We start from the raw sequence: 15,017 nt of genomic DNA on the forward strand, positions 1-15,017 counted from the left end.
GGGGACTATAATCAATGTAATGAAACAAGTCATATGAAGGGTTGCATGTGAAACTGATGATGTGCCCTGTAAACTTTCACTCAATCCACAATAAAAACCTTTAAAAAAAAGTCTAAAAATGTAAGCATCAGTTCTAATAAATTGGCAGAAGTCTATGCCAGCATACGACTGGACATGATCACAAGAAGCGGAATAAAGAAACAAGAGAGAAGAAAATGTTCTGAATGCTCAGAAACAAAATCAGCAGTGAGCCTCACCCACAAGGAGAAACCTTTTGGTCTTTGTGCCTTAAAAAACACGAATTTGTTTTTCATTGCAAATAAAATTATGGGTTTGCTTAATTCTAAATGAAAAAAAAAAGGGCTAGATTATTAAGGACTACCATCTTGAGCTTTATTTGGGCAAAAACATGGAGCAGGTGGACACTGACAACTCTTGTCACCAACTGGTCAGTTTTTTAAAAGACAATCTGCTATATTGTCCTTCTATCTCATTCACTCATTGATTCATTCAACACTTTTTTATTAGGAATTAGGGTGGTGCTTGTTGTTGTTGTTGTTAAGTGTTGTCGAGTCAGTTCAGACCCATAGCGACCCTGTATAGGATTTCCGAGGAGAGGCTGGTGAGCTTGACCCACTGACCTTGCAGTTCAAATGGCTTTGCAGTCTGGTGCATTAACCCACAGCACCACAGATGCTTACAGTTGTGCAAATGAAAGCCTTGCCAGGTCCTAGCTTCAGCCCTGGGGACTTAAAGATAAATGATGTAAGGTCAGTGTTCTTGGTATAATTGCAGGTTAGTGGAGGAAACAGATGTGGTACCAAATGGTTAGAATGTAAATGGAGGTATATACCCAGTGCAGCAGGTGGAGGGACAGGTGACAGCATGGTGAAATTGAAGTTTACTAGATACCAAGATACAATAGAAATGAAGTCTCCAGTGAGATGCTACAGCACACTAAACAGTTGCTGTCCAATAGACCACTTCGCGATGACACATGTGTGTCAGAGTAGAACCGTGCGCCACAGTCAATGGCTGACTTTTCAGGAGTAGATCACCAAATGGGACTTGAACCTTCAACCTTTTGGTTAGTAGCTTTGCATATTAATCATTTATACCACCCAGGGACTCCATCATACTAGGTAAATTTTACTAAGCAAATGTTCAAAAAACAATTCCACTGCCTTTGAACTTCTAGACAACTTCAAGACATGAAAGAGTTTATGATTGTGGAAGGAAGAAAAGGTTTGTGAGCTTTTACTTGGGAGATAGTTGGGGCCATGCCATGAGCCCAAAATCTGGAGAGTAGAAAAGGGGACTACCTTCTAAACCCAGGGCAGTGAAACACTATGCAGTTAAAGGGCCATCTAATCACTATGGGGCATATCCAGGAGATGTTTTGTGCTGTGGTGGGATCAGCCTGCACTCCCAGAGTTGTTGGGACTATATAGGTCTGTGTGGGGTGGACCATGGATGACAGTCAATCACTGGGTGGGGAACTGTTGCTAGGACCTGGAGACCTGCAGCCTGGAGGTCTGCCCCCAGCAGTGGGGATAAAGAACTCAGGAAAGAAGCTATCAGCTTCAACCATATAGCAGACCCACAGAGTGCAAGGTGAAGTGCCGAAACAGCTGTCCTGCCCCTCCCTCCCACCCTTGCTCCTTCTACGTCCATCCATGCAGAAGGTGATCAGAGATGAGCAGCAACCGGCTGCTTAAATGTTAACTTTGTGCCTCAGCTGGGAAGAAAGAACAGAACTCTTCATTTCAATGAAGTTTGAAGTTTTGATTAATATCTTGGACCAATATTTTTTCAATTTCTGAATTGAGACATATTTCATTACTTAAGAAGGCTATGACTGTCTATGACAAGAGAGTGAGCAAAAATTCACCAGAACTGACAAATTTTCATGCAAGAAAAACGAAGATACACCGACCCACCAAACCCACCTTGAATTAATTTAAAATAAACGTGGGTTTTCATTACACCACAAACTGTGATTGTTCACTGTATTGATTAAGACTAGAAAAACATCAAAGAAATAAATCAGTCTATTGGTATTTGTGATTCTAAAAGGATCTATTCTTGAATCAACTAACACAAAGAAAGGAGATAAAAAGCTTGCTGCAAACTTAACTCTAAGTTCTTGCTGGCAATGCCATTAGGCTTTGTTAGGCTGAGATATGGAAGCTCATGCGTCAAATGTTCACACCAGCTGCCAACCAGCCAGGTGCTCGCTGATCCTTCTGTCATACGTCTCTGTGCCATGGCCTCTGTCCAGCCCCTGTTTACATGGACACCCAGGGGAGATAAGACTACCCAGCTGCTAGTAGTACAAGACCTCTGCATAAATCTCTGCACAAGACAACCATTGCACATCAAATAAAGTGGGGAAAATAAAGCAAATATTTGGATAATTCACTTTCAAATATTTGGATAACTCTGATCATTTAAATTAGTTTGGCAGTGAATTATTCAGATAATTTATGGTAAATTTTCTGTGGTTAGAGGAAAACTAGAACATTCAGTACCAGCCACCAGGTTTTAGTCATGTTCTGTTGTGAAACACCCCACTGGGTGGGAGGTCTTTCACCTATGACTAATAATCTGTATTTGTTTATTCTTTGATCCAGAGGCCTGTTTTCCTGTGTAAAACTGAAACAAAATCATTAAGTGTCAGCAAGTCCTTGGATGTTAGTACAATGAAACCTTGCAGGGTTTTCCTATTATTCTGGTTTCTACGGATTATCTATTAAAAACACCTATATACGCTTACAGATGTCATTGTAAAAATATCAACCTTGTGTTTTTTTAAAAAAATGCTGAATTTGGCAACTTCCGTAAGTACTTCATTAGTGTCATTTCTGAAACATTATATAAAAATTATTGCATATCAATAAAATCAGCAAAGGACTAGATGAACTTGAATTTATCTAAAACAGGAGAACAATGTATGTTCCTACGGCTTCTTTTAAGAAATCAAAGATCTCCTTAGGTATCACATGAGTTTGGTGGTTTGAACACATCTTGGAAAATAGGCCTGGTGGGTCTGCTTCCAGTAAGATTAGAGCCAAGAACGACTATGAAGCAGTTTGGACACCCAAACTTGCTCGCTGGAAATTGAAAGCTCTAAATAGGCTTCTGTAACACTCAATGCAAACAATAACAGCATATTGATTGAAACCACTGCTTCTTTAAAAAATCGCTCAAGTGTGATAAGAGTTAGCAGTGTTATTCTGTTTGCCTCATTAACCTGGTCCTGGATTAACATGAATTCCTGAGAGTGCTCCAATGAGTGGATCACTTATGAGCTACTTATCTAAATCTTGACACATTGCTATGTGTTATGCTGGAAGGAGGCAGTTATGGTGGGAGAAATCAGAGGTTCTTCTCTGCTTGTTTTATTATTTAGCCTTGAATTTTGCAGGTTCCCTAAGCAGGGGTTTTGTTTTTTGTTTCTAGGGTTACAGTGACTGCAATGTGCAACATGATCTTCAGCCGGTTTCCCCTGGACACCCAAACGTGCTCTCTGGAAATTGAAAGCTATGAGTAGACTTGTGTGCAGACATCACCACTGGGTTCCTAGACAATCCTATGTGCCTCATACTTTACGTAGCAGGAATAGCATGCATTCCTCATTCATGATTACACTTTTAAAGTGATTCTTAGAAGAAACTGAGTCTAAGGCTTGGCAAGTGAAAAGTCTCTGGATCACACAGAACGTTGTCTGGGCTGCATCCAATCAGGGGGCTGGCAGTATTTCCTTCTGCTGCACATGGAGTCTCACCATGAGTTAGGGGCTTGGACTGACGACAGCTAAAAACAACAGGGTAGTTTAAAAAACAATTTTGAACAAATTTTGGATTAACATCTTTTATTCTCATAATTGATCCTTTTCATGCACTATAGCACTGATATTCAAACTTGGTTCTGTGGGACTTTGAGGTTTCCAAGACTTCCACAGGGCAACCACTCTGGGAGGGGCAGAATAGGGTTTAGTAAATGGGGTCTGCTTCCAAACCCCAATATTCATGCAGTCAGAGAGCTCAGATTTTCTATCTGCTTTATTGGTCTTCTGAGTAAGATTTCCATTAAAGAAAGGATTTCTTGGCAAAAAATAAGCTTGGCAACAATTGTCCTTAGTAACCTCAGTTGCCAAAGTAACCAATAAGCAGAATACCCACAGCTTACTTGTGCTTACTTACTAATCTGTAGTGTACAATTTCACCTGTTTTTTTTTTTTTCTTTTTCTTTTAGAGTTTATATTCCTGTGTATCATCCCATTCTCCCTCCCAAACCTATTTAGCTTACATATCTATATATTCTCTCATACGTTATCGTTAATAATTTATTGTTTCATCTGTTTTTTGATTTGTGAAAAACAGGTAAAATTGTACATTACAGATTAGTAAATAAGTACAAGTAATCCTATGTGCACCTTGCTTATTGGGTAGTCTGTCCCTAGAGAGCTGCCACAGCGAGTACATGTGGTGGTTGGGCCTCTCAGGTACAATCAAGGTACCTCAGAAAACTTGCATACACATGGAAATCCCAGAAGAGTTAAAAAAACCAGGCCCTAGGAAGAGCAAGGCTGAGGAAATGCCAAGGACTAACCACTCACATCTTTTGTTCTCTACACATCTTCATGTTCTCCTGTCTCTGCCCCAATGTTTTTTCCTTCTAATGCACAGAGTCTGGATTCCTCTGTAACTCTGGCGCATACTCTTCCTGAGCCAGCACACATCCAAGGGTGACAAACTTCTTGTGAGGAATCTCATTGGTCCAAGGCACTTTTGTAAGCCAGCCTGTATATGTGGTGTTAGATCACAAACTAAGGCCAATAAGCTAAGGCCAAAGCAAGCAGGAATGTTGACCCCACACTTAGTCAGGGGTCAAACAGACTTATTTACTTACTACCTATGGCTTTACATCTGCTTTTCATTTAATTCTCCTAAGACCCCCTGAGAGAAGGTTATTGCTACTCTCCTTATACAGAGGAGGGACCTTCAGCCAATTGAAAGCACACAAGTTGCCCGAATATACAGAGCTAAGCAGTGGTGAACTGGATTGAATATTAAACTCATTGACTCGAAAATCTCATTTACCTCATTACACTCAGGCAGCTTCTGCCTCCATTCATAATGTAGCCTCTTTCAGGTTGTATCAATCAGAGTTACACCAGCAAAACAGACCCAGTAGGATATAAATATATTTTAAAAATTTATTACCAAAAAATTGACTGACATGATTATGAGGGCTAGCTAGACAAGTTTGAAATCACAGGGCATATCATGAGGAAAAGTAGTTGGAAACTACTGATATAGCAGTCCACAAATAAAATATCTTCTTCCTCAAGAAAATCCTAGCTCTACTCTAAAGGCCTTTCACCTGATTGGATCCGGCCCATCCAGATTATCCAGGATAATCTCCCTTACATAAGGTCAATTGATTGTAGATGTTCATCACATCTACAAAATACCATCACAGGAACACCTGGATTAGTGTTTGATTTTAATAACAATAGAATCAACTCAACAGCAACAGATTGATATAGCCTGGCCAAGTTGACACATGAAACGATCTCATAGGCCATGGGCAAGAAACAAACAAACTTGTTGCCATCAGTTGATGCCAACTCCTGGTGATCCCATGTTTTCAGAGGAAAACTGCTCCATAGAGTTCTCAGTGGCTATGGATTTGGATCATAGGGCCTTTCTTCTATATGGCACTGCTAGGTGGATTTGAACTACCAACCTCTTGGCTAGTAACCAAGTGCTCAATCATTTGAACTACCCGGAGGGCTAGAAGACTGCAATACAATATAATGACAGAGAACCCTGGAAACAACTGTTTTGATCAGACTGGGAACTTTATCAAGTATTTCCTTAGTTCTGTCCAAGCTATAGGTAGGTTTGCTGTGCCGGAGTGAAGAAGTGTGCACATGAATAGATGCCTGTGCTCATCTGAAGTGGGCAGGGTTTGGGGAAATGGTAGCAACAGATAGGTGTGATCCTGGTGGGGTAATCAGCTCACTTTTACCCTGAGTAGGTACAGGGTCGCTATGGGTCGGAACTGACTCGAAGGCACTTAACAACAACAACAAGAAGGGACAACTGGAAGCCGAGAAGGGATTTGTCCTGCTTCCATGAGGTTACTGAAAGTACCATGGCTTGGGTCAGGCATACCTTAATCCTCAAGGTGACATCTTTGCTCTTCAACACTTTAAAAAGGTCCTGTACAGCAGATTTGCCTAATGCACTATGTTGTCTGATTCCTTGACTGCTGCTTCCGTGAGTGTTGTTAGTTGATCCAAGAAGAATGAAGTCCTTGACAACTTCGATCTTTTCTCCGTTGATAAGAATGTTGTTTATTGGTCCAGTGGTAAGGATTTTTGTTTTCTTTACATGGAGATGTAATTGATACCGAAGGCTGTGCTCATTGATCTTCATCAGTAAATGTTTTAAGTCCTCTTCACTTCCAGCAAGCAAGGTTGTATCATCTGCATATCGCAGGTTGTTAATGAGTCTTCCTCCGATCCTGATGCCACATTTTTCTTCATAGAACAAGTGGTGTTGGTTAAGTTAAATCAGTTGTTTCTACTGTTCTACTCACTCCTCCCTTATGGAGGTATAATATATGGAAGAAGTGTCTAAGGCATTTATGAGTCCCTGGATAAAATGTGTCTTATGAAGGCGCTGCTTAGCTGTGGTATGTGCTTTCTTCTTTTCCTTGTGTCTCCCAGGCTGGTACAACCATCTGTACATTAACTTCACTCTGCGTCATTACATCTTCTTCTTGCTCCAAATTTATTTCCCTGCGACCCTCATGGTCATGTTGTCCTGGGTCTCCTTCTGGATTGACCGCAGAGCTGAGCCTGCCAGCGTCCCCTTGGGTAAGGAATATCTCAAATATACATTTCAAGTGTCTGAAAATAAAAGTAATTCCTTCCAGATAAAACCATTCTTTTCAAATTGGTCCTTTACTTCATAAGTTGGAAAAACTCCATATTCTATTCCAGGTAAGACAAAACCCCAGATTTACTGCTGCCGAGTTGATTCTAACTCCATGTGTTACAGAGAATTGGTCCTCCTGGGGTTTCTTGGCTGTAATCTTCACAAAAGCAGATTGTCTGTGGTGCCATGAGGTACGTTTGTTTGCTGGTGAGTATTAACCTAAAGGTTTCTTTTTGCCACCTATTCATAGGTGGTGGTGGTGTGCCATGGAGTCAATTCTGACTCATAGCGACCCTATATAGGGTTTTTTGGGCTGCAAATCCTTACAGGAGCAGAAAACCTTGTCTTTCTCCTACGGAAGAGCTGGTAGTTTCGAACTGCTGACCTTGAGGTTAACAGCCCAACTTGTAAAATCCCTTAATAAAGAATCTGTGTAGCAAAGTTATTTCCAATCACCACAGATGCCCATCTTGTTAGAGCAGTGTTCTGGTATGAGTGATCCTGCCCCGTGGGTGCTTTCTCTAACCACCTGCATAAGAAATTCACATTCCATATCATGATTTCTCAAAAGAAGACCCAAGAGATAAAGTTCTCCTGGAGAAATTTTTAAATGAAGAGTTCTGGGCCTCAGCCAGACTTAGAAGAATCAGAATCTCTGAGTGACGCCCAGGAATCCATACTTGTGACAATCTTTGCCAGTGATTCTTATACATACTCAAGTCTGAGAACCTAGACTACTCTATGAACATTCAACTGATGACTGTTTGCCATCAACCCTCTTCCCCACTTTAAACACTGCACCCACTTTGTCACATACATCATCATTGTTCTGACAGATCAGGGATTCAAGGAAGAAACAGACCCACCAAGTTATAATGGAACTGGATTGGAGTTGGCCCTTAAAATAACTACAGCACCCTGTGGTTTGATGTTTGCCAAGCAAATGTTCTAAACTTAATTTGAAATCCCAGGCAGATTTTCACTGACAGATGTTCTGTTCCTTAGCAGTCCTCATGTAGGTTGGATAGTTAGTATGCTAAATAAATGTGCATTCTGGTTTTAATGATCAGTTAACAACATTGTCATCTTTGACAAAATTGACTTCGGAGTCCTTAAATTGACATTGCTGAGTGGACAGCCTGATCCTGCATGGGGATGGCTTCCAGAGGACACCCTGCCAGGACTACAGAGCCCAACAGCTGCAGCAAGGGCACAAACATTACATCAGTTTAGTACACTTCACTTCATTTCCATTACAGACCAGTAGTTACAAGAAACATAGTAGCTGCTCCTACCTCATTATGCCAAGAAGACAGGGGTTCTTTGCAGAAGGATAAAGTGATACGGGTGCCATGACGAATACACAGGGCACACAAACTGGAGGGGAGTCCTGGTGTGGCGCTGTAGGACAAGCACTGGATTGCTAACCACAAAGTTGGCAGTTCAAACCCAACAGTCTCACCTTGGAAACCCTATACAGGGTCGCTATGAGTTAGAAAAGACTAGACAGCACGTATCAACAAGGTAGTGGCGGTGGGGGCTTCGAAAAGAATGCAGGAATAGGAAAAGCTTCACAGCGGCTAAATCTTGAAAGAGGAGTGGAGTTTGTTAGAGGAGCAGGGATGGAGATACCTTAGGTAGAGAGAGCAGTTGTTGTTATGTGTCTTGGAGTCGGTTCCGACTCATAGTGAACCTGTACAGGCTGTAAATCTTTACGGGAGCAGAAAGCCTCATCTTTCTCCCGCGGAACAGCTGGTAGTTTCGAACTGCTAACCCTGAGGTTCGTAGCCGGATTCGTAACCACTACGCTACGAGGGAGCAGTAGGAGCAAACAGACATGAAACCATGCAATGTATTTGGTGAAAGACAAGGGGATGCGTATTTCTCAACACAATGTGTATATGTTGGTGTTGCAGGTATCACCACTGGGCTGACAATGTCCACCATCATCACGGGTGTGAAGCCTCCATGCCCCGCGTCTCCTACATCAAGGCCGTGGATATCTACCTGTGGGTCAGCTTCGTGTTCGCGTTCCTTTCGGTGCTGGAGTACGTGGCCGTTAACTACCTGACCACAGTGCAGGAGCTGAAGGAGCTGAAGCTGCGGGGGAAGGTGACTTTACCAGGCTCAAACTTTGTCTGGTCTCGCACTGGGACTGTGGCGGGTGAGACCTTCTCTGTAAAATGGGGGTAATAACGGCTCCCCTCTCCCACCAACTTCACAGGGTTGTTGTGAAACGTAAACAAAATAATGTATGTTGAAGCATTTTGAAATTTACTTTGGACTGTATCTTCCTATCATTGAAACATTTGTTTAGCACTTACCACTTACCACGAGTTGGTAGACTAAGTTGACTAAGACATGGTTCCTTTAATATTGGTGGTGTTCAGAGTTTAGTGAGGAAATCCCATGATAAAAATAAACGGCAATTCAACATGGTGAAGCAAGTGATTTATGAACAAGCTGCATCATGCCATTCAGTCGGTTATGACTCATAGCAGCCCTGTATAGGAGAGGCTATACATTTTTATGGATGCAGAAAGCCTCATCTTTCTGCCAAGGTGTGGCTGATGGATTCAAACTGCTGATCTTGTGGTTAGACTATGCTACCAGAACTCCTGTTCATGAATACAGAGGTAGAATACAATCCTCCAAGGAAGCACAGCCTCCCTTCTAGGAAACTTCCCTGCACATTGTGACCCCATACTTCTCCCTTTGTTTCTCAGATTATCTTCCCTCTCACCTGGCTTTCCTCTCTTCTACTTGTCTGAAGGCGCTCTGGTAGGGTAGTGGTTACAAATCAGGCTGCAAACCTTAAGTTCAGTAGTCTAAAACTACCAGCTTTCCGCAGGAGAAAGATGAGGCTTTCTGCTCCTGTAAAGATTTACAACCCTGTATAAGGTTGCTATGAGTCGGGTACCACTCCACGGCACAAAACCACCACCACTTGTCTGCAGGACGATCGTTATCTCTTCCAGAAAACTCTAGCTGTAGTAGTGTGTTTCTACAAATGCTGCACTTCTCTGATTCTCACCTTCATCACACATTACATATTCACACCCACAGGCAATAATTTTATCTGTAAACATTTGATCAGGATGGGCAATAGTTTATGATTTCATGGAGAAGAGGGCAATTAGTTCAACAAGAACGTTCTTGTTGGCCTCTGTTGGGGCACAATGATGTTTCCCAAGAGCTGGTGTAGACTTTAAAAACCAGTCGATTCCGACTCCTGACAACTCCATGTGTTTGGAGAACAGCTGTCCTGTAGAGCGGCTTTTGAATAGCTACGATCTTTCAGAAGTACATCACCAGACCTTTCCTTTAGGATTTAAACCACCAACCTTTGAGTCAGTGACCCAATACTTAACCATTTGTGCCACTCAGGCAAACTTATATAGGCTTTGGACAAAAATGAATACATACTGTTTTTAAATACTTACAGTAGTACCACCCTCAGTTTCCCACCTCTGCCCCTAACTGGAAATAAAAGATGCTAGAAAGACAACATCCTCCAGACTGCAGTTTCTTATGTTGGGCTTCTGCCAAGTGAAGCTGAGCTTCCATCCCATTGTGTTTGTTAGCTCACAGCTTCCCTGCACCTGCGGCTTAGCCTAGGCCTGCGCTGGAGAGCAGCTACAGCGATGGGGAAGTGAACAATCTGGGGAACTACATGCCTGAGAATGGCAAGACGCCAGACAAGATGATGGCACAGCTGACCCTGACCTCAGAGAGGAACTCTCCCTGGAGTAAAAGCCCAAGAAGCAGCTATGAGAACATGAGGATTTACACCCATGCTGTTGACAAATACTCCAGGATAATTTTTCCAGCAGCATACATTTTATTCAATTTAATATACTGGTCTATTTTCTCACAGATACCTGTAATTTTAAAAATTCGCACTCTACAGTATATACAAGTGAAATACTTATATGGTGAAAAATAACTTAGGGTTTTTTTTTGTTGTTGTTGTTGTTTTCCATCTAACTAACCACCTACTTCTTTACTTTTCCTTCTCCAGTTTTCCATAACTACATGGACAAGATTCTCACTGGCTTAATTTGTACTTGTTAAGTACCGTGGAGTCGGTTCCAACTCATAGTGACCCTGCTCAGGGTTTCTGGGGCTGCAAATCTTTACCAGAGCAGAAAGCCTCATCTTTCTCCCACGGAACAGCTGGTAGTTCTTAACTGCCAACCTTGAGGTTAGCAGCCCAATTCATAACCACTACGCTACCAGAGCTCCTTAATTTGTACTTATTTGCCATGAATATGCAGCCCAGATATGGCACAGTAGGGTAAGTACTGGTCTGCTAACTGAAAGGTTAGCAGTTCAAACCGACCACACGCTCCTCAGAAACCCTAGATAGGGTCGCCATGAATCAGAACTGACTCGATGGCACTTAACAATTGTATATACATTACACTAGTTGCTTCAGGAATATACTACTCATAGCAACTGATTATAGTTACCAATATTCCCTGGGAAAGCCCACTACCAGTGTGTGGGCAGACTGTAGATCAACTTGTTAGATCCTACATGCTTATTCACATGATTTCCTTTAAGTGTCATTGTATTCTTTGCACTAAGTAGAATGGGGGAACAGCTAAAGTTCATTTGCATGAAATAAAAATCAAAACCAACCACACTGCCACTGAGTCAATTCTGACTCACAGTGACCCAATATTTATTGTTGTTAAGCGCTGTTGAGTCAGTGCCAACCCATAGCGACCCTGTACAGGGTTTCCAAGGAGTGGGTGGTGAGATTGAACTGCCAACCATAGGGCTCAAACACCTTTGCAGTCCAGCGCATTAATTCACAGCACCATACCAGGACTCCAACCTATTTATAGCTTCAATTTATAGCCTATCACCTATTTTTCATTTATTTTAATAAAGATTGGTTTGTTGTTTTACCTTTGAAACAGTTCCAACACATAGCCACATAGGATTTCCAAGGTTGTAAATTTTCACTGGAGCAGAAAGCCTCATCTTTCTCCAGCAAGGCAGTTTGTGGGCTCGAACCCCCAATCTTGTAGCTGGCAGTCCAGTTCTAGCTACCAGCGCTCCAATAAAGACTGGTAATAACCTTCATGTTTATATTGTGGTCCATGAAGTCTCACCTCCTCACAACAACAGCTCTTTAGATAGTCCAGCAATATTTAAAAATTACTGGTTGTGGTGCTGCAGGTTAATGCGCTGGATGGCAAAGCTGGCGGTTCAAGCTCACCAGCTGCTCCTCAGAAACCCTATACAAGGTTGCTATGGGTCGGAAGCGACTCTATGGCACCTAACAACAATCTGAAGAATAATGCAGTATCAGGGTTAGAGGAAGGTGCATTAACAGCCTGCGATATGCATTATGTGCCGTAGAGTCCAGCTGGTGGGTTTGATCTGCCAACCTTGCAGTTCAAACAGATCTCGTGATCCAGTGTATTATCCTGTAGCACCAATCTTACTTGCTGAAAGTGGAGAACTTGAAGCATTTACTGGTGATCAAAACTTCAGCCTTGTGGATTTCACCTCAAAGTTAAAAAAAAAGCCCTCACATAGAGGCTAATAATCAACATCAAGATAAATGATGAAGATACAGTAGTTGTCAAGGATTTCATTTTACTTGGATTCAAACCCCATGGAAGCAGCAGTCAGATCAAATGACCTATGGCATTGGGTAAATCTTCCAAAATAAAGTGTTAAAAAAAAAAAAAAGTCTGTTTGAAGACTAATGTGTGCCTGATCCAAGCCAAGTTATTTTCAATTGTCTCACATGCATGTGAAATTGGACAATGAATAAAGACTAAAGAATTGATAATGCAAATGTATCAGTTCTTCTTATCTTCTTTATTCATTAGCAAAAAATAGTGGACATGCCATGGATTGCCAGAGGTACAAATCTATCTTGGAGGAAGTACAGCTAGAATGTGTCTTAGTAGTGAGAATAGCAAGACTTTGTCTTATACTCCTTAGCCGTATTATCGGGAGGGATCAGTCCCTGGAGACTGACATCATCCTGGGTAAAGTAGGTCAGCAAAAGAGGATGGATTGACATGGTAGCTGCAAAAAGGGATTCAAACATAGCAACATTTATAGGAAGGTGCAAGACTGGGCAATATTTTGTTTTGCTACACATAGGGTCTCTATGAGTCAGAAATGGCTTGATGGCACCTAACAACATACCATTTTCAGAGATTAAGGTAAGACTGAGCATTAGTTCACAGGCTTAGGTTTCAATTGCATCCAAGTTCATGTCCTCAGAGGTATCGTCCTCCCTTTCTTAGGCAATGAGCAAACTTCTACTTATAGTCAAGGGACACTGAAATTCATATCAAACGCTGTAAGGTTCTTGTATCACAGCACACAACATTCCTGGGACAAGATTAAAGCATAAAGTTCGATGACAAAGCATAAAGTTTGAATTTTAAAACTTTAGTATTCCTTGAATAAATGAAACTCAAGTGGGAAAAAATGCAGTTTTTGAACTGCTAACATTCTCTTAAGCAAACAAAACTCTGCAACCACCAAATTGATAAAATTTCAAACTTTCTCAAAAATGTATTTATTCTTCATTTAGTAGGGCAATGTCTTCGTCTTTGACCTAAAAAGATTTGTTATCTATTTAAAATCTTGACCGGATATTATTTATTTTATATTTCTGAGGTTTATGTTTTTAAGGTGATTGTATGTTTTGATCCAATGAAGTAGCCAAAGTTGATCTGATATTTTAATCACTGGAAAACAAAAAAAACAGATTTGAAATCTACTTTTAAAAGTAGTTTAAATATAGAAGCATGGATACATACAACTTTTCTCACAGGACACATCTATTCAGCCATTGTTAACCATCTAAAAACCTGCTACATTGTACTTGTATTACACAAAATTACTGTTCATCAAAGCTGACAAAATATTTTAAAGAAAATTCATTCCTATAATTAATTTACATATAATTTACATTGGCATGTTTCAGAGTGAGACCTGCATTTTTTTTTAAAGTTGTTCTTATAAAATTCTCCTATGAATATATCACATTTATAGTTTAGAAACAAACCAACATCTGTGTTGTTATTAGGTGCCATTGAGTCAGCACTGACTCATAGCGACCCTATGCAAAACACTGCCCAGTCCTGCGTCTTTCTGTTTCACACTTGAGCTCACTGCTGCTGCCACTGTGTAATCCATCTTTAGGGGTCTTCCTCTTTTTCACTGACCTTCCACTTTACCAAGCATGATGTCCTTCTCCAAGGAATGGTCCCTCTCCTGATAATATGTCCAAAATATGAGAGACAAAGTCTCACCATCCTGGCTTCTAAGGAGCATTCCAACCGTACTCCTCTAACACAAATGTGTTTCATCTGCCAGTCCATGGCACTTTCAATATTCTTCTCTATAACTCAAATGCATCAATTCTTCTACAATCTTCCTTATTCACTGTCCAACTTTCACACACATGTGATTAAAAATGCTTAGGTCAGGTACCCCTTAGTCCTCAATCTGGTATCTTTTAAGAGGTATTTGTGCAGATTTGCCTAATATGTCATTTCATTTCTTGACTGCTGCTTCCATTGAGTATTGATTGTAGTTCCAAACAAAATGAAGTCTTCGACAACTTCAATCTTTTCTCCATTTGTCATGAGTTATTTATTGGTATCAAGAGGCTTTTCATTTTCTTTACAATGAGCTTCAATTCATACCGAAGGCTGTGGTCTTTGGTCTTTATCAGTTAACTATTTTAAGTCCTCTTCACTTTCAGCAAGCAAGGTTGTTATCATCTACATATCACAGATTGTTAATGAGTCTTCCTCCAATCCTGATGCTATGTTCTTCACATAACCCAGCTTCTCAGATTACTTGCTCAGCAAACAGACTGAATAAGTATGGTGAAAGAATACAGTCCTGGTGCACATCGTTCCTGATTTTATACCATTAAAAAAAAGTATCCCCTTTTCCTGTTCAAATAACTGCTTCTTGTTCTATATACAGGTTCCTCATAAGTACAATCAAGTGTCCTGGGATACCCATTCTTTACAATGCTATCTATAGCATGTCATGATCCACAGTTAAAAT

At 41.0% G+C, this 15,017-nt stretch overlaps 1 protein-coding gene across 1 annotated transcript in view; it reads left to right on the top strand.

Moving 5' to 3' along the window:
- GABRR1 (gamma-aminobutyric acid (GABA) A receptor, rho 1) overlaps window positions 1-10,899 on the top strand; it is a 35,288-nt gene extending 24,389 nt beyond the window's left edge. The window contains 8 exon segments of the mRNA XM_006870660.1: window positions 2,634-2,649; window positions 3,463-3,549; window positions 4,455-4,507; window positions 6,743-6,892; window positions 8,870-8,911; window positions 8,914-9,065; window positions 10,545-10,567; window positions 10,569-10,899. Coding sequence (XP_006870722.1) covers window positions 2,634-2,649; window positions 3,463-3,549; window positions 4,455-4,507; window positions 6,743-6,892; window positions 8,870-8,911; window positions 8,914-9,065; window positions 10,545-10,567; window positions 10,569-10,899 — 854 coding nt within the window.
- Window positions 10,900-15,017: the final 4,118 nt, after the last annotated feature.

The sequence above is a fragment of the Chrysochloris asiatica genome, unplaced genomic scaffold (assembly GCF_000296735.1).
Source record: "Chrysochloris asiatica unplaced genomic scaffold, ChrAsi1.0 scaffold00146, whole genome shotgun sequence".
NCBI classification, from domain to species: Eukaryota; Metazoa; Chordata; class Mammalia; order Afrosoricida; family Chrysochloridae; genus Chrysochloris; species Chrysochloris asiatica.